This window comes from Magallana gigas, chromosome 5, assembly GCF_963853765.1.
Source record: "Magallana gigas chromosome 5, xbMagGiga1.1, whole genome shotgun sequence".
Taxonomy (NCBI): domain Eukaryota; kingdom Metazoa; phylum Mollusca; class Bivalvia; order Ostreida; family Ostreidae; genus Magallana; species Magallana gigas.
The window spans coordinates 15,905,868-15,926,213 of NC_088857.1; the positions used below are offsets into that span (position 1 = coordinate 15,905,868).

General features: G+C 32.3%; 3 protein-coding genes across 4 annotated transcripts; 1 reads left to right on the forward strand and 2 right to left on the reverse strand.

Annotated features, from left to right (window-relative positions):
- Positions 1-1,109: 1,109 nt before the first annotated feature.
- On the reverse strand, positions 1,110-2,257 carry LOC136275403 (uncharacterized). Its single transcript, XM_066084394.1, has one exon. The coding sequence runs from the start codon at positions 1,936-1,938 to the stop codon at positions 1,135-1,137; it is 804 nt and encodes a 267-aa protein (XP_065940466.1). The 5' UTR covers positions 1,939-2,257; the 3' UTR covers positions 1,110-1,134.
- A 3,923-nt stretch (positions 2,258-6,180) lies between these two features.
- LOC105338082 (HORMA domain-containing protein 1) lies at positions 6,181-14,563 on the reverse strand. Its single transcript, XM_066084378.1, has 21 exons — positions 14,463-14,563; positions 13,901-13,961; positions 12,941-13,085; positions 12,534-12,634; positions 12,230-12,250; positions 11,666-11,692; positions 11,471-11,535; positions 11,071-11,222; positions 10,605-10,708; positions 10,455-10,495; positions 9,162-9,252; positions 8,904-8,982; positions 8,694-8,794; positions 8,461-8,577; positions 8,278-8,343; positions 7,982-8,145; positions 7,774-7,867; positions 7,417-7,452; positions 6,953-7,042; positions 6,760-6,864; positions 6,181-6,420 (listed from the first exon to the last, which is right to left on the reverse strand). Exons 2-21 carry the CDS (start codon positions 13,937-13,939, stop codon positions 6,316-6,318), a joined length of 1,743 nt encoding a protein of 580 aa, XP_065940450.1. The 5' UTR covers positions 13,940-13,961; positions 14,463-14,563; the 3' UTR covers positions 6,181-6,315.
- LOC105338081 (ropporin-1-like protein) lies at positions 14,524-19,347 on the forward strand. Of its 2 annotated transcripts, XM_066084502.1 has the most exons (7): positions 14,524-14,660; positions 15,635-15,779; positions 16,251-16,374; positions 16,770-16,796; positions 17,471-17,632; positions 18,277-18,452; positions 18,996-19,347. In XM_066084502.1, the coding sequence occupies exons 2-7, from the start codon at positions 15,643-15,645 to the stop codon at positions 19,066-19,068; spliced, it is 699 nt and encodes a 232-aa protein (XP_065940574.1). In that variant the 5' UTR covers positions 14,524-14,660; positions 15,635-15,642; the 3' UTR covers positions 19,069-19,347. The 2 variants fall into 2 exon arrangements, with proteins under 2 accessions (XP_065940574.1, XP_011441362.1); XM_011443060.4 differs by lacking the exon at positions 16,770-16,796.
- The last annotated feature ends 999 nt before the right edge of the window (positions 19,348-20,346 follow it).

Genomic DNA, 20,346 nt, shown 5'->3' on the forward strand with positions numbered 1-20,346 from the left:
CGAAAACGGATTCTTTGAGCTTAGCGAGATCACAGAGCGTCTATTGGTGACAGATTCCTTAATGATTGGCAACCAACAGAGACGGGTCAAAAAGGTCATGGCATTTAAAGCCATCTTCCTGTTGAAAAATTACTACATTCCCATTGAAATCTACAAAGAACGTCTGCATATCCTTCTTCTGGCCATGAACATAATAATGCAAGAGCGGCGGAGAATTGCCGGGGTAGAGGGTGCTACCGAGACTCCAATCAGGACTACAAATACGTCGTCTTGTTGTATCATACTGTAACAAAGTTATTGGTCAACCCTGTATCATATACCTTGCATCCGGGTTTTTTTTCGCGTGTCACGGTGTTTGCAAAAATTGGATAAAACTGTAACCTTATTTTATTTGCAAGTCATTTTTACGATTTAAAAAGTTTAATAGCGATCAATACCAAGACTTAAGTGTGGTATGGTGCTTTGTAAAAGTGATCACGAAAGGATAGCGAAAATCGGATCAACGCGAAAATGACCGGATATACGGCACTGTTCATTAAATTAACGTTATATAAAGGCGCTTTCGGTTGGTCGGAAAATGTTGTTGATTGTATTATATCTATTATATATATTATGTACTCATGAAATATATAAGGCCATTATAATTTTAATTATTATTTTGATATTTAATAAAAAGATATAAAAACAATTTATTCAGTGGATGGAGAAAAAATCACAGAAAAAATTATATAACACGCTTTACAATGGTAACCATTTGTAGCTATTTCACTTGTTTTGCCGGTGGTAAATATTATATGGAAGTTGAGGGAAAAACCCTTATACATTTTAATGTTAAATTTAAAACAACATGTATGAAATTTTCAGCTTTAGATGTGGCTTTTGTATATTTTTGACATAATCAAATATATGTGTCTTATCTATGCAATAACTGTCTATTGTTTACCTAGTATATTTATTAACACTTTTATAAACAATAATAAAAAGACACATTTTAAGACAAACATCGCTGACATTTTATTGAAATATGTATATAAATATGTAATAAGAAAGTATAAAAAATTGTATACGTATAAAATGAAAAAGACAATTGTAGTGTTTATAGAAGACCCTGTATGAAATGGCAATTTGGTCAGATCACTCATTACTTTTCAAAACGTGCACTTTGCCGCTAGAACAGCCCACCATCAGATCCCCATTAGAGCATCTCACGATATCTGTGGGAGGGTTTCTTTTGTTTCTGTACAGGGTTCCTTTAAATTTGCCATTAAGGTCAATGAGTTGCACTGAGTATGAATGGACTTCACTCACTACAAGGTTATTTTTGTCATCGAAACACAGTCCTACGGGGCAGAACTTAACCTCGCTGACGTCATCGCCTATCTGGGATTCCTTGCTGTCATAACGGAACTTGAGTCGACCGTATTTATCCAGGAGCACCACCTCTCCTTCTCTTTCACTCTTCATGTTGCAGACGGCAATGTCACCGTTTGTCCCAACTTGAATTTTCCAAGGAACTGTGAACAGGGGGACACCAAGAGACTCGAATTGTATTTCTACTGTCTTTTCACCAGAGCTGGTGTATTTGAAAACGACCCTTCGTCCCGACCCAGAACTGAATGCTTCATCGTCAGAAATAGAGCTGTCGATGGCACCAACAAGTATTTCTCCAGTTGACCACGAAGTCGAGATGGATATTGGTCTAAGAGGAGCCAAATTGATCAAATCGACGACTGAGCCATTCTTTGTACATTTCTTAATCGTTTGGTCACCCTTGCAACAGATGAGAAGTTCTTCTTCGCGCGTTACGCAGATTCCCGCAACTTGCCAGTCAGCCTCGACGTCAGTGGAGTGCAGGGTTTCCCCAAGGACGTTTGTCTGGTAGATCTTCATTGCGTTCTTTGAAAAAATCCACAGTCGGTCCATACTTCCGTTTTGCATTTTCGGTTTTTTCTTCTTAAAAACCCGGAAATAATTGGATGAAAAGAGCCGAAGAAGTAGAAAAGAAGGGTACGATTCTCGTTCCTCGGTCCTCTAGGTCCTCTAAAGCTTGTTAAGATACTCACAAGTACAGTATTGTATTTAGTTGTGTTTATTTCGTAAAGCTGGTGTGGCCAGTGTGGTTGTAATGATCAGCGCTTGGGGTTTTATAGTACACGATGATGATGACGTATCATAAACATTACAATGATGAAAAACAAGTGCATGATTAGCATGTGTTGTCCGTAATGTCTCGCACTAGGTTATACAAACAGTGTCCATTCGGTGACAGCTTCATGCCCCCATTCATAATCACTGCAACAGATAACGGCGATTGCCCGCGACATCTGCGTCGGTGTATGGAGTACAAGTACTGTGATAAGTCGAGTTACCGACGGATAGTACTATGGAATGTTTAATAACAAACATGTCCGAGAAATGTGACCCTCGATTGCAAAGTCATCACGTGCAGTTATGTAAAACGCAGAAAGATCTTATGATTTTGAGAAAAAAATAACTTATCTAATATAAATAAAAGGAAGACAAACACAATAACAAACCTATTAAAAGTTTATAAAATAATATTTACATCGTTTTATCTACCCTACCAAATATAAGTCGCGCGTGTTTCTGATTATATAGATCATATTAATACACAGGTTAAAGGGTATTAAGATGCATGAACGAGAAACGCATTATTTAATATTTAATTTTGATAGAAGTGTGAAAAATGTGATGTAATTTTTTGACAAATTACGGAGGCATCTGGTTGTCCAATATAATATTTATATTACTTGAAACTTGCTTAGTATATATAAAATAGAGTTTTGTGGGATAAGAAGCAATAAAAATACTAAATATCTACAAAAAAAATTAATATCGGATTAAACCAGCTATTCTTCTACAATTTCATTCTTGTCATAATCATATGTATGCATAATTAATCACTTTCATCTTATTTAATACATGTATATTCAAGATTTGAGGAAAAAATGTTATTGATGTGAGCGATGTGAAGGGGATCCTGGTGATGTTTAGTGAACCAGTAAAGCAAAGATAACGATAATATTAATTATGTCCTCAGTAGTACCCGAGAAACCAGTGGATTGTTTACAGAGTATTGACCAGTATGAATACCGGATTAGATAATTTTATTGTATGTACACAGTTCCGGTTCATACTGGACCAGATCAACTAACAAAACTCACTTATCATAAATCGTTTATTTGCTTTTACATAGTTCAATAGTTCAGCGCCTGTGAAAAGGGGATGCTACATGTGTTCCAATATGAGGAAGGGGTTGTAAGCGGGTATAAAATTATATCCTATTATGGTATTATGACAGTAAGGGACATCTGTGATCAAATAAGGGGATGAGGCCCATACATCGTTTTAAAAAATGTGACGGGGTCAATCATGTCCCCCTATCCCTTAAAAAAAGGACCTAACATATTAACAAAATAACATTCCACATAACATTCCAGTAACCATCCATGGACTGCAAATGGCAAAGAAAGACAAAAAATTAGATCAGATCGAGATACCTAGAAAAAAAGTCTTTTCATTGGAAAGCAAGGACGAGAAAAACACTTGTAGATGGCACAGCCTAAAACTAAAAAGATCTTCCTTTTTGCTATTAAGGGGTTGTTTTAATATCCGCAAATTAATATTTTCGTCTGCTACGAATGACAAGGAGTGTTTAAAATTAAATCGAATTAACATAGAGAATATGACAATCTAATTTCTTTCCACATTTTGTATCTAGGTATGAAGACCGATGAAAATATCCTTAACGGATTATTTAAAACTGAGCGAAAAGCAGTGATGGACAGAAAAAAACCTTTAGATATAAGTAACATCTTATTCCCTAGCCAACTACATCGTTTCATTTTTCCTGCAGTTTTCCTACCAAAAATTGCCAAATCCGAACACGTACAAATGTACTTCTACGTATGTTTAAAGGTCACCTTTAAATCAAAAGTTGTGAAATAAGGGTATCTTAAACCATATACACGCCCCCAACCTTTTACAATTCATTAACAAAACAAGTGCAGGGTTGTGTTTTTTATAATTCAACATACGTCCACAGTGACTGATTAGAGTTTAAAATTGTTTGTTAGTCCACCGTCTCCAGACTCGATGATTGAATATTTTATCATTTGTAGGGAAATTATTTTTTTCTTTTTCAGGTTTAAATAAAATCATTTTACGGTGATATTGGACACCTCCATAGTTTGACGTACTTTTTATCGATATAAACAATAAAATCAAGTGCAATTTTAAGTAAATTTTCTTTTCCCAAATCGTCACCCAACAGAATAAAGTGATGGGTTAGTGTGTTCAATACGAATTTATGTAACGAGTTCGAATCCCGCTGGAAGATTTGAAAATTTTTACCTTTCCAAAAAAACTTAAAACGTAATATTTTGGTTAAATATTGTAAAATTTTAAAATTCTAAACTGGTGAGTTATTCCGATTATAATGTACTTTTATTCACATCAGTATCGACAGATGTCCCACATCACCTTACGGTCAAGATCTAGTAAATGAAAGGTGCCTACAGCTAGGTTTATGAAATTCAGGATATAATTCTTTTAATACTGCTTCATAACAATATCTTTGTTTCATAGGGTGTACCGGGGCTTAATTTTTGATAAATACAATGAAAAATCATGTTTTAAACAACCATTTTCTATGAAATATGACGGATAAAAGTCACAAATCTCGGAGTTTTGTCCATTTTTGACCAATGAAAACATGAACATGAACCTGTATACATTTTAAGCATGTTTTATTTATGAAATATTTACAAAAACTCTTTATTTAGTTTTTAAATTACTTTTTTAAAACTTATTGACTTTTCACATAGTAATGGTAATGCATTACTTTACTCATGTAATGGTAATGTAATGCATTACTTCAAGAAAATTAAGTAATGTTAATGGTAATTAAATGCCCTAATTCATGAAGTAATGGTAATGTAATGCATTATTTTACAATGTAATTCACCCCAAGCCTGATTCCAACTAAGCCGGAAAACATGAACATTAACAGTTAACTTGGTTCTTCAATCGATAAGATTGCATATATTATATGATGTATAAGTCTTCCAAAATGTATAATCTATACAATGCATTGTTTAAAATTTTAAATTCAGTTTAATCAATTAAAGAGCCAACGAACGAGAAGGCAAATTCAGACTTGTTTTTATTTTCTTTGTACAAAATTCTTTTAGAGACGAACAGCAGTCATACCGCAAGTAGACTGGAAGCCAATGAAACACCTATTTAATTTGTAAAACATCTGTGTATAACCCGTCCCGATTTTAACTTCGGCTTGCGCATGAAGTTTGGTAGTATTAAGGTGAAAGATCGTCAAAATAAAATTCACAACTTTTCAAAAATGGCACATTGCATTTGGGAACTTTAATTTCGATTCCGCCATCAACCTCTTCTGATTAATGAGCTCGTACACCAACTGAATCGTCAACGGCGCTGCGCATTCAGGTACGTAACTCATTCCACATTTGAACCCGAGCAAGAATATTTTGATCAATAAAACTATTTGTTTATTTTCTAAATAGAATTTTGTTTATACACAGAGGACTTAAAAAGATTTAATGCGTGTTTTTATAATACATATTTACTGAAATGCATGAAAACTTTCTGCACCTTTTTCTTACGCGTAGACTCAATTCATGTGTTTTACGCGTGCCTTCCGGTTTGAGACTTCGGCTGACAGTAAACTAATAGACGGGGTCACGTGACCCCCGTCTAAAAATAGCTATGGTAACACCAGAGTGTTTTTAAAAAAAATCATCTACATGTACATTTGCACTTTATAATCATTAGTAGGGAGAAGGCAAACGGTCAACCTTTTAAATGTGTCCTCATCAAATAAATATGTAAAAGAGCAAACAGTGTCTGCACATAAATTTATTCAATCCGTATATCACAAAATAAATCAACAAACCACAATGTTCTACAGTTAACTACACAGTCTCTGTTCTAACAACAAAGCAAAAGGCAAAATCAACAAAGTACTCTCACTTGGGAGTATAACAAATAAAATAAAAATATGCAACACAATTGCTCGATTTAAACTTGAAAATGGCAAAATAATATCCTTCATAGATAATAAATTCAAGATCTTCATAACAATAGAAAAAATATCAACAACAACATGGTCCCATAAATTATTTTGCATTCAATATTCATCAATTTATACATCTACCATTCACAAAGACACTTCATCCACATTACATCTATTGCTACATAATTCTGCGCAATCAAGTTCTATCTGGATTTCTCTGAACACAAAACTGCTTGCTGTGTCAGTTAAACTAATATAGCCCTGGTAACATCGCTGGCTTTTTTCTTACTTCTATGGTAGTCCTCATCAGCTGTGACATCTTGGCTGTCAGCTACCTCAAACTCAGAGTTCTAAAATGATGAAAAAAAAGTCAATTAGTTTAAAAACTGACCCAGCTTGTCCTGTTATGTCTGTCTCTGAGAGCAGACTTTTATTTTGTAATTGTCCTTCAAACATTTAATCTATTAGGAGCTACCCCAGGTATAATGCTTGACAGATACTGACTCGGCATTTGCTACCGTAAATAACCCGTTTCTAATTTCAAAGGGTTGATGTGAACAAAACACTTTGCAAAAGCAGGTAAAAAATGCATGGCAATTCAAATGAAAAACAGATTTATAAGATATATTAAAATTTTATAAATTATCATTTTGAAAAATTGAGAACAATTAATATCAAAATATGTATACCTCATATATCTTTGAACACGCTCTTTTCTTTCCCTTTCTTTGGATTTGTGGAATTTCCCTGTCTTCATCAGTTTTCTTTTGCAACAGGCGAGGACTTTGTCTGATCTATTAATATCCCATATAAAAACAGTAAAAATAGGTGTCATATGAAAGTTAATTTAAAATAAGAAAAATCATGTTGTTTTATATTCACCTCTGATATCCGTCCAGATTTCTTTTTTCTTGGTTTTTTCTCTCCATCAAGCTCCATACTTTCAGTCATACTTGTAATTTTCTCCATATGCTAGTTAATGAAGGGAGAATACATGTATATAGTTGAAATGATTATTTAGGCGATCCTTTTAATGTCTTTATGGAAACAGATGTACCAAAATGCAACCAAACATATTGCATACATGTACTTAGAACAAAATATACAACTTAACATGAAAAAAATATAAAATCTTGCATTGCATTGATGTGAGAGAATGTTTATTTCATCATTTGATAAAAAAAAAATGAGCAAGTCTAGCACTCTTTTACTTTTTCTCAAGTATATCCTTGGGTGTTTTGGTGAAGTATCTTATTTCTGGTCATTCATGAAAAATAACAATAATTTGCAATGGATTTTTTTTTGTATATATCTATAGTAAATATTTTTTTATCAGTATAAGTCACCTTGTCAGTTGAATCAATATTTTCTGTTTCTTCCACCTGAAATGAAACAAATGTTAAATAAGTTTAGATGGACTTATTCAAATGTGTGTAGTGTGTGTTGGAGAGGACTTAAAAATACGTTAGATTTTCATTTCATCAAAATTTGCTTCACGCAGGCTTCTACTCGGCCTTTTTCAGTAACAGAATTTTTTACCTTAAAATCATAAATATTTTATCTCATGTAATTAAACAGCCCAAAATCTACATTCATGTATAATGAATTTTCATCATTAGCTTTATAGTTAACTTTGTGAGCCTCAATCTGTAAAAAATAAGATAATATATGCAGTTTATCATTAAAAAGATTGTTTGTTTAACCTTGGTTCCTTCATTGGAAATGACAGCTTTCTGTAGGAAATATTTTTTCATTCCTTCTTCCATAATTTTCTCTTTGTCAACCATCTTTCCAAGTCTAAGAAAATATAATACATGTATTTATCATTCAATCGATAGTAGTATGCTCTACAAGAAAATATACAAAAATAGTTAAATCTTAATGTTCGTTTTTTAAAAGATATTTCAATACTTTTTCCCCTTTCCAGCATTCTTAACGAATCCTTCTTTTTCCAGTCTATCAATGAGTCCATGTGCTATATTCACTTCTATTCCTAGCCTTTTGGCCAGACTTGGTGCAATGACCCGACTGGACTCTGTGGCCGCCATTAATGCTCTTCTCCACAGACACGTAGTCTAAATAGATGTTCATAAACATTCAAATTTTTAAGGCGTTTTCTTTCTGAATCTCAATAAAACTTTATACAAGCTTAATACTGAACAGTTTATACTTTAAAGAGTTAAAGCAAGCCTTATGTAATTTTGTACCTGAATTGCAATTGGAGTCAACTTGTATAGGTGTGGATCTGTAGGCTGTTTCATGGGATCATCTCTCTGTAAAATTAAAAAACACATCATTATAGTATTATTGTGGTTTCATGAAATCATATAACATTGAGAAATCTAATAACTAATCAGCTGAACTGAAAATAGATCATTTTTTTTACTTACATCAGCGCACACATCACAAACATGGTGCTCAGGAGCTTCATTTTCCTCTTTAATACAGAAACATAATCCATGCTGCCAGTACTTGCAAACTGCACACAACACCATTAAGCCATCATCCTGATATTTAAAAAGAATGCTGTTACATAAGATACCAAACTGCTCGTTGGTTATGTTTGTACAAGTACAGCAAATGATGAACAAGTACCTGTAATAAATAAATGTTGTTGTCTTACCTCATTACAGCCACATGGACATCTTACACCGAATTCATCCTGGGTTTCTGTGACATGACTAATCTGAGATTCAAGAATTTCAACCGCTTTCCCGTCTGAACCTTAAAGAGGGCAGATAGTTTTGGTTTTAAGTACATTTACCACTACTCCAGAATAATAGTAATGTATTTCTTCATCCAAATAAAACAAAACTTTGAAAGCTTATCTTGCCTGGGATTTCAGGGCTTTCTGTTGGAACCACAGGTGTTGGTTGAGATTCACCATTTTCCATTTTGGTCTCACCAGTTTCCTTAAAAAAAAAAAAAATATAATTCATGTCAAAATGTACTTAGATTTATAATGTCTTTCTTTTAAATGCAGAAAGTACCAAAAATTATACAATAGTCAATATAAAAATACTGGTAAGTTGCTACTATGCACATGACTTTTACATAGGGGTATTATTTAACAAATATATGTTCCACATACAAGGTTTTCCTTTGTTTCAGAGTTTTCTGTCTTTTCTGCATCGTCCTTTATGTCAAACATTGCCTCATTGGTTTTTACTCTCATTTTTATTCTGTAACATAATGTGAAAACCATTCTTGATTGCACTTAAAATACAGTAAAACACGCTTATAACGAAGTCCCAGGGACAGCCAATTTAACTTCGTTATAAGCGTAATTTGTTAAATCCGTCAAGTTTAAAACATGAAATAGAGACTTGGGGAATGAAATTCACTTCGCTGTAAGCGTCAATTCATCATAAGCGTGTTCGCTATAACCGTGTTTTACTGTATAAATTTACATGTTATATATATGTTAGGTTTTTTTTTAATTTACTAAAGATAACTATTTTAAATCAAAAGTACATGTAAGTACACAATTTTGATATGTCAAAGTTTGACTGATCTTGAATAAGAAAATATAAAAAATACGCAAGTCAGGAACGTCTTTTAAAATGTGTGATGAAATGTTAGTGTAAACATATTAACTTGACAAATTAATTCCAAAAAGATGGTTTCTTCCATCAAAATAAAATAAAATGATGTTAATTTCATAAAATTTGAACTTAAAAGTCCTTGAGCCTATATATGGATCTGATGTCAGTATAACAACAACTTTTGATATCTTTTACATTGACTACGGTTTGATGATCAAATCATATATCAAAATTCTTGCTCAAAATAATAGCTCTCTCTTTGTGGTGAATATTTCTAAAATTTACCAGAAAAGATAAGTCTAGCCTGTTAGGAAATATAAAGATTTTGTACGTGTACATTCATTTAAAAAATATCCATAAAAAGTGTTGGAAGGTGGGGCTCAGTGGGCATAGGCATAATTGCTTGTTAATGAACAATCAGAGCTAGACAGCATGAAATTGAAATCAATATTATGGTCCTTGTCCCTTTTGTTGAAGTCTTCACAATAGACATTGTGAATTACCATTATCGGTCAAATTTGCTTCAAAGAGTGATTTGGTACATACATATTACATATCACATTATTCAGAGCAAGCATAGGTTTTGTTTTCTCCTTTCTAAAAACTTTGAGACAATTCAACTCTAGCTTTGACCTTCAATATCACAATCAATATCGATTCTCTAATACATTTAGTGGTTCGCCAAATTAAAATGGAAAAAACCAATCAATCATTAATTTGGAATCTTACTAAATTCATAAAAGATAGCTTAAAGACAAACAAACACTTCCGAATTGTCATGGAAGAGAGTAAAACAATGAAAACTGTTTGTAAAATGTCAACTGAATAATACAGGAAACAGAAGATCAGTATGAACAATTAAAACATACCTGTGGAAAGGCTAATAAAAATCAACTTTAACATTAAGTTATGATGTTAAAATTTTATATCAATAAAAATATATTCTTTTTTTCACATCTTGAGAATTTACAGCCATATGAATATCTTACAGTTGCAACATCTCCAACATTAATGGTAACAGGTTCCTCTTCATACTGGAAGTCTGTGCATGTGGATGGTTTGAAACCAGGAGGCTCATATTCCTGAGGAGTCACTGGATAATAAAAAATCAGGTAAATATTAAGAGCACTTTAGCCCATAATTTTCACTTACACACTTCATTTGACCAAAAAATTATTTTCTCTGAAAATTCATTTACCCTCTAAAAAGAAGTGTCATTCCTTTATAAGCTAAGGAGTGATTTCTGTCAGACATGAGATAGGTAGTTTTCATTACAAGTGCATATTCATACTGGTGATTATTTTGAAGTTAAAATAGATTCCTGATCAAACAATATCACTCACTATTTTAAAAAGAATTGTGTTAACAGTTAAATTCATCATCATAGAGACATGAAAAAGATACAGATATAACAGTTTATTTCTTCATAGTAATATTATCAAAAATAAAAATCACCATCATCATAATACAGCAACTTCATTGTCAGCATAGTGTCCTCGGGAATGGCGTTCATTGTTTGTGTTAAAACAACTATAGTCCGGAGGAGTCGGATTGTTGCTTTCTTGATCTCACTGGCATTGTTAGCACTTGAAATCTTCTGGTTGTTCCTGAAAGGAATAATAAAATAAAATTGTACTCTTTATTTATCAACCAAAACTCATTTTAATCCTATCAAATTAACATATTAACTCAAGCCACACCAGACAAGAAGAAATTCAGTTTGGAGTTAACATTCAATTCTAGGGGGTTTTTTTCCATTTTTTTTTTAAGTCAACAATGAAGACTCTGTGTATAAAAAGTACATTTATCTATACAAATTACTTAGTACAAAATTTCTCTACAAATCAATGCTTACCTGTAAATGTCCACTCCAGTTTCATCAGCATAGCTGAACTTGAAGGTGTAGGATTCAATGAGAGTCTGTTAAAATCAAAACATCCATGACTATATATATATATAAAGTGCCAGTAATTCAAGTGCCATTTACATGAATCAGGTTAAAGCACCATTTCATTCCAATTTCAGACAATAAATGGAACAAAAAAGTTACCTCAGGATTCTCTGGGTCTCTGTAGAGCTAGACAATGAATATAAGGAATTGATTTCATGAATTAGGTGTTACACAGTATAGATATTTTTAAGGTTTAACACTGAAAATGTTGAACAACACCCCCTCTCATTCTTATCTGATAAATGACATATGGTACAAAAATATGTTATAAGATTCAGATAGCACTCTTTGTTCAGTACATGTATTATAAGTGAGGTTAATCATTCAAATGTACATCTACAAGTACCTATGGAGCTAGAGGTATGTTTAAGGGTACCGTAATTTACCTAATGTAGCATTTTGTCAAATGAACACATATACATGTGTAAAAAAAATTGTCAGTTTATTATTCTTACATCTATTGTTTATAGTGTGTATCAAATCTTTCTACGACTTTGATGATATCTAATGTAAAGTTGATTACTGGTAATCCTCTACTTTACAATAACCATGGTCTAATATACAAAATTCTATAACCTGAGCTTCAGAAGATAATTAAATTAATGGACTTTTGGTATTTGTTTCAAAAAACAATAAACTGCACACTGACATGCATGTACTTACCCCAAGAATCAGCACTCTGAGCTGAAAAAGTATCGTATGTCAATTGAGTTATTCTTAATCTACTAGACAGCATTAACTTGAAGATAAAATTAATATTTCTAAAGATTTATTTTACGTCCAAATGATTGAAATGAATACATGTAATGAAGAATTTTCAGATTTTGTAGCCTAAAAATGATAATAAGATAATTCCCATAATATGCACATATATATATATATTTAGTTACTTGAGGACAATCACAATTTACTGGTTCATTTTATGATGAATGATGATGAATTATGAATAGCTAACTGGTTAACGTACATATTTCTTGTCCAAAGCATCAAAGCACCCTTTCATATACTGTATGAATTTACATACTCCTGGGCAAGCACTGTCATCCCTCAGAGTTTTTAAGTGGAGATCTAACAAATCATGATAATCAGGTAGCATTAATTATATACTCCATATAAATATACTATGTAAGAATTTTTAGCGAGTTTAGTGAGATCCTTGTAATCTCAAATATTTCTCACAGTGAACCAGTCATCAGGTTTTTTATTTTACCATTATATACTGCATGTTTGCAAAAATTAGTCATTTAACTAATACATCTTCAATAAATCTTGAAATACTTGTCAAGAATAAAAGTTGGTTTACTATAAATAACCATGCTGTTTCTTTGTAACAAGTAAAGTTTTATGGGGAAAGTTCTTAACAGTTATATGTACCTTCAATGGAGCGATCTCCAAATGCATGCTCAGGAAATAAAGCTCTCAAATATGCAATATTTGAAACAGCAATTGCTAACAATTTTTTCACAAATAGTATTGACTTCTGTTCTGTTATGGTCTCATTTGGAAATATCCCAGTCAACTACAATAAAAAAATGTAAGTCATGAAACGAATTTCAAATTATATAAAGAGCTATTGCACATTCCCTGGTGTTCATATTAGACTTAAAATGGACTTTTTTCATTTAAGCAAGCCAGTTACTTGTATTATTTGCCACAAAACTTACTGACAAATATATGAAAATGATTGCCCATGTTTAATTTTCACCTTATTGCCTCCATTGACAGAGTGAAATCTAAAACAGGGCTAACTGAAAAACTATAGGTAACTTCTACTGTTAACACCTTAAGTGTGCTTTTAAACAAAGCAAATATGCAAACTTCGGCTTAGGATGAAAAATATAAATGGAGAGATGGATGGACAAAATGAGAGAGGATAGACTTATGGGCATGATGACTCAATTAAATCCCATAATAAACTTATACTTTGGTCAAAGCCCATTAAGTTGAAAAAAGAAACTTCCAAGATAAAAAAAAAAAATTGCCCAATATTAATTTCAAAATACTAGGAGCACTTTTTTTTTTATCATAAATAAAAAGTATACAGATTTTCAGAAAAATCCATAAAATTAGAATTGGTAAGGCAAAAAATCTACAGTACAGATAAAAGAAAAGAAAGACGGTGATTCCAACACGTATACGTGTATCAATAAACTTTGAGGACCGGAGTATAATAAACTTTAATGATTTTTTAGCTAAAACCAAAGTTCAGTCAAAGCAAGACTACTCTTCTAATCATTCCTTTCTATTTAAACTTGCTTATAAATGAATATATTTTATGTACGATAAATCAGTTCTTAAGTGCATGTTTGGAACTTTGGAAAGTAAAATCCTTACATCTCTTGTTTTCTCCCTCTGACACTGTGTAGTTGCCATTTCAAGGTATGCTTCCTATAAGCTGTAATGATAGGAATGATAAATGTTTTTACAAAGAAGATCTATACTTCTTGAGGTAGAATTGGTCATTTATAAATGATAGTCATATAAATGTTGATATGTATTATGTAATAACCTATGTACTTTAGATTTATAGGAAAAATATCCATAATATCTAATACTCCAGCTCAAGTTATTTATAACCATCAGAGGCATCTACAAAAACTAGTTTAAAAACAAAGAACCAATATTAATCATTCACATTCCGACCCACTTCAACACTTTTATTGAATATAGAGTATTTTAAACCATCATTGTACTAAGGTTTTAATATTCTATTTTTTAAAAATTGCTTAGCATGCCATATTCTTATAGGCCTAGATGTTTTGTTTTATAAATCAAACTCGAAATGATGACATTATGATGTATGTATGGTCGAAGGTCCTAAAATCAACAATAATCATGAAACATTTTGCATAACGTTTGCAAAAATACACTTCACAGATACAATTTGTTATCTTACCCACAAAAATTCACGTGCATTAAATTTTCTCTTTCCTTTCAATCACTGGCAGCAGACGATGTTGACCAACAAAAAAGTCACGTGACAGATTTTAAAGCATCATGCTGATCAAGATTGTGTCATGCGCATCCTGTTGCTATCAACAACAATAATATACTTCCGGTCGTGTTTAATTTTGAACATTGGTGGAACTAAATCGTAAGTTTGCTTACTATCAGACCTCAGTAGATTTAGAAATATAGAAATAATATATCATTAATATCTATTTAATCGTAATTTTGAAAGTTAATGATCAAAAACCTTTTGAAAATTTGTCAAACAGAGGTGTAACACAATCATGATAATCATTGGCTATAATCTGCTGAATTATGCATGTAATAATCAAAATGATTGTTGCAATGATTGAATGACAAAACCAAATTCCATGTGTGTCAATTTGGAGAAAAAGACTTAAAATTCAAATGTGTGTCGTACACACCCTATTTTTCATTAAAATTGATTTGTATTTGTAAACTAAAAAATATGATAAAGATAGACTCCTTCAATTTATAAAATTATATATATACAGGTATATATAAGTCAATTTGCCCGGCAATCTGAGAGCAGTGTTGCAAATATCGTGAGGGGTGTATTGTAAAAGATTGGACATCAGAACGGGATTCGAACCCAGGTCGGCCCTGGATATCTAGTTCGATATTCTAACAACTAAGCTATTCGGTGCTAGTGATTGATCTGGTCTATTAAGATTCCGTCCTATAAATGATCTTTGTCCATGGTTTTTTAACATCCTATAAATGATCTTTGCCCATGGTTTTTAACACCCCAATCATGCAATGAATTCATTCTTTCCTCCGAGCAGTAATTAACCAGGGCTGGGGTTAATCACAGTGCCAAAAATAACAGAATTTGGTGATGGACTACACTAGGATTTGAATAGAAGACTAAGCCATCTGAATTTCTAGTTAGGAGAACTATCAACTGAGCTCTCTGGCGCCAGGAATTAAACTGGTTTGACTGTCTGTCACAGTGCCATGCTTCCCTTTTAAATTTAAGAGATAATTAGTAGAAATAGCTTAGTGCATCCTAAATAAACCTGTCGATGAAAAAGCCAGCATGATATTTTATTGAAAGATATTCTACTTAATAGAATGATTTATTGGGTTTTTTTTCAGTGTGTAAAATGCCGACCAATCCAGATGAACCATACTACTGTTCCCAACAGATAAACATCCCACCCTCATTACCTGATATTTTGAAACAATTTACAAAGGCTGCCATTCGCACTCAACCAAAAGATGTGTTGGCTTGGTCTGCAGCGTAAGTTTTTGTAATTTTTTTCTCTTGTACAAATTTTGAATTATATTCTACTTCTTGTGTTTGCAAAATTAAGTTTTTGAAAATCCTGTATGATTTGTCTGATTTACAAAGAAACTAATTTTTACGAAAACATTTCATAATGTTAGTGGCATATCACAATATATATAAAGGAGCAAAAAACTGTTTTGATGAAGTGGATAGGGATTTATATTTTCAGATAAAGTGGAATTTGATAGATTTATTAAATTAGATTTAGTTAACCAGTATTAAAATTGTTGTCATTTGCTTGGATTCCACATAGTGGTGACATTGTAACTTTTTGCATTTTTTTCCATTTTAATGGGGGATGTCACTTTCAAAATTCAGAGGTGGCTATATTAATGAAGTTATTACCATCCCTGTCTCAAATTGCAACAAAGATGTCATTCATTGCAAATTATTTTGTAGAAGTGACTCCTTTTTTTATTTCAGATATTTTAAAGACATGGCAAAAGGTGAAACACCACCAGTGAAAGAACGTCTTGAAATGCCAACTGCCACACAGAAAACTGACACAGGCCTGACCCCTGGTCTTTTGAGGGTGCTAAACAAGCAGGTAAAGAAATTAGGAAATTAAATAATGGTTGAAATTTTCATGCTTTCTTGTGTAGAGCCTGTACTATGACAAGTATCACTATGACTTGTAGGTCAGAAACCAATATATATGCATATGTTTAGTATATAAAGGATTCATTTTATGGTGTTTGTTTTTGTATACCTGTGACTTTATTTAATTATTCTGAAAAATTACGGTCAATCACCATTATTTTTTTATTTTAGCATTTTGTCATTCTAACTTGCCTGACCCTTTGATAAATATTTCAGAAAATTTTTCAATTTTTAAGTTTGCACTTACAAAGACATAACTTACAGGGATATTTCAGCCACTGACAATTCTCACCTGTATTATTCCTTTCCGTCCTTCCTAATCATTGTACTTGAATTGTTTAGGTGGAACATTTTTTCGTTGACTCCAAGGTTGGCAATTTCAATTCCATCAACTAATACACAAACTTGTTTTACCACATATATCCACAAAATATCTCACAGGAATAAAGAATTGAAGAGTTTTCACTTGTTTTTATCACTTTCAAGGGTGTTTGTAAAATTGATCGATACACATACATTTTAAATAATACATGTATTTACTGCTAGAATGAAAATTAAATTTTGAAAAAACATTTTGAAACGCATTCAGTTTGGCTAAGATTGCAAACCCTTCATCCTGGAATAAAATTTGCAAGATTTATTGGATTTTCGAGTCACTAGGTGACATATTGCAATCACTTTCCAATAGTTTTTCTGTCAATTCATGTTTATAATTCTGCTCCATATAAAAGTCTGCAGGCCTTTTATCTACGGTATATTATGTTTTTAAGAAGGATGTATGTTAATTTCAGTATAATCTTAAAATTCTCAGTTTTGTCTTAAACTAATGAATACAATGGAAAATTTAAACCCATTAATCAAAATTCATAAATTGTGATACATTTTACTAACAGTTATATCTAAGACTTATATATGTGTATCAGTGACTTTGTACATGCAGTTTAGTATGCATCAGATGTTATTTTTCAGGAGCAGATGGTATTGAATAACCACCAAAATCATTAAATTACATGAATTACATTTCTGTTTTATGTATACTTTAGCTTGGACCAAAGAAGACAGTGTCATTAAACTTAGTCATGGAAAAGTGGGCGGATTTAGCTCTCCCAAAAGAACAGTTTGATGATTTGGTCAGAATCGGCAGTTTTGGGGGTGAAGTTGAATGGAACAAATTTTTTGCCTTGTGTGCATCTGCACTTGGAGAGGTAAGTTTGAAGAGCATAAAAACAAATAAAACTATTGCTTGCATCTTTGGGTGCTAGCTTAGATTTACGTTAGATTTTGGCTAGAAATATCCAATATGCATGCTTAGAATTATACCAGAGTTTTCTCATACATGTACATATCCTTGCTGGCTAGTTGATCAATTCAATGTCAGTTAACTTAAATATTTTACCTAATTTATGTTCGTATGTTTTAGGAGAAAAATGCCCATAAACAATAAACTGATCATATTTTGTGACATACCAGGTATGCTGAAAATTGCAATATTGTACCTCCCTTAGATGTTTGCTTGCATGGTGTCACTTTAAGTTGACATTGTTTTACATGTATTAAGGTACTTGTCAAAAAATTTTAAAATGTACATCTTTTTTCTGACATCTGTGCACAAGCTCAAGATTTTGAAAATGAAAAATTCTAAAAAAAAAAAAAAAAAAAAATCAAATGTTGTCAGCAACAGTTGCTTGTGTGGTGTAATCCATGCATGTATTAAAATTCAAAATTTTTTCAAGATTTTTCAAAAGTGACCATATGACCTAATTCTTTCACATATATAGAAGCATATGGGTACATAAAAAGTTTGGATTATTTATATAGCCTTTCATTATAATTTTTTTAACGTTTTCAGAATATAACAGATGCCATGAAGACAGTTTGCGAGATCCTAACAGCAGATCCCGAGGGAGGCCCCTCCAGAATCCCCTTCCCCTTATTTAAAGATCTATATACCTACCTAGCTCAGATTGATGGGGAAATTTCACAGCAGCAAATCAATGAAGTCTGTAATTATCTCAAGTATCATGTGTAAGTATGATTTTTTTTAAATTTGGACACTGAGTTGTCTTTCTTTATACCCACTTACAAGTGTATCCACTTAGATTTATTTAGTTTCCTATAAACAAAGTCATTAGATGTATTCGATTTGCATACCACTTTGTGAAAAAAAATATTTGATGGTCTTTTCAGTTTTATTTACATAGTAATAATTTACTGCCTTATGAAGTTCAATATGATATATACCAGGTACTGTAAAAGTGGTTATTTACGCGTGGCAGAAATTTACACTAGTTAATATGTGGTAAGCTTAAAACCATCTTTAAAAAACCCACGTATGTTTACAACAATTAAAATTTAAAAGTGATAAATCACATATCCAATACCCAAGTGTATTGTTTGACTATTAAACAAAACACATACTTTACCACCAGTGTAGATAACCACTCCTCTAGTAGTGCCTGATAGTTGGGAATGTGCAGAAAAAAATGAGAAATATTAAAAATATATTAATATGGCTGTGACATAAATAAAATTCTAATTTATAATGTTATTTTTTTTTCTGTCTTTCAGTGACAAACAGGATGGATATGTTCAGCCTCGTAACTTCCTTGGAGCTGAGTGTCCCAAATTATCAACCCGCTAGAGCTAAAAATTGAAAGTGATTGACTCTTAATTACCAACATCATCAAAATGAATTGTTAAAGAATCATTTGTCAAATGCATTTGTTCAGAATTTTTACAATTTACTGTAAAATCTACAAACAATTAAGCTTCTGTCTTGAAAGAAGCAATAAGGCCCAACAATTCTTTATTTGTTTGAACAATGTTATATTATTATCTTATAGTTTCTGTACAGTCTATTAATAATTTTTAAAATGTTGTACAATATGTTTATGTAAATGCAATAAAGTTCAACTCTGAGTATGATTTTGATTTTCTGGAATGCTCCATTTGACACGATATCTATAACTATTTTATCCCTCATAAGAACATGGCTGCGTTCAAAATCGTAGCTACATAGCAGTTACACTGGTGAACGGTAAGCTAACCTAACCACTACATAGATATTTGTAGCGTGAACATTTTATGCTAAGCATCAAATTAAAGATGGCCACCTTAGTTACCACTTTGTTACGAGCATAATAATTTATAATGAATTTTAACATGAACTAGTGTTTTTCCGCTTGAAATTAATATTAGTATGTCCCTATCCATTGAGAGTAAAGAGGCTATTTTCAGATTACAAGGTCAAAGATTAGGGTTGAAACTACCCTTTACGTAATTATTCTACTACTATATAGTCAGATTTTCACAGTAAATTTGATGGATAAGAACATACCATTGGTACTTGGTATTACCAAGTTTGATGGCTCTCAAACAAATGGCTCCCAATATATTGAATGGAGAACACATTAAAGTTCCTGTGTCCATAGTAGCTTGGCCTTGACCCTGTGATATGTAGATCAACAGGCCAGGGGTCATCTTCTAGGTGTACCAACTACCGAGTAATCTGTCTACATACGCTTACTTTAAGGGTGTGCGAGACTGGTCGTGGGTTTTCGACGATGTTCAAGAAATTGAGCGGACAATATGTCTTTCTTCATATGGAGTAGTCTTACCATTGATCTTTATTTGTATGCCCCAACGAAATGGAGTCATTAAATTTCTAAGGTTATACCAGTGTGCATCTGTGCTTACCAGCAAAAGGTTTTCGAATACTGGCCCGCCGTCACCAACTTTCCCGAAGTCAATACTCAGCCTCAAGTCTGAGTTTTCACCTCCAGTATATATGTACATTCATGGATTAGAGTTGAGGACAAAGTTGAGTGATTTAAAAATTTGGTGACGGCGGGGCCTGATCGTATATTACTTACCGCTGTCTCGAGTCGTTTGACCCTGATATTCCGACTTCAAAATCCAT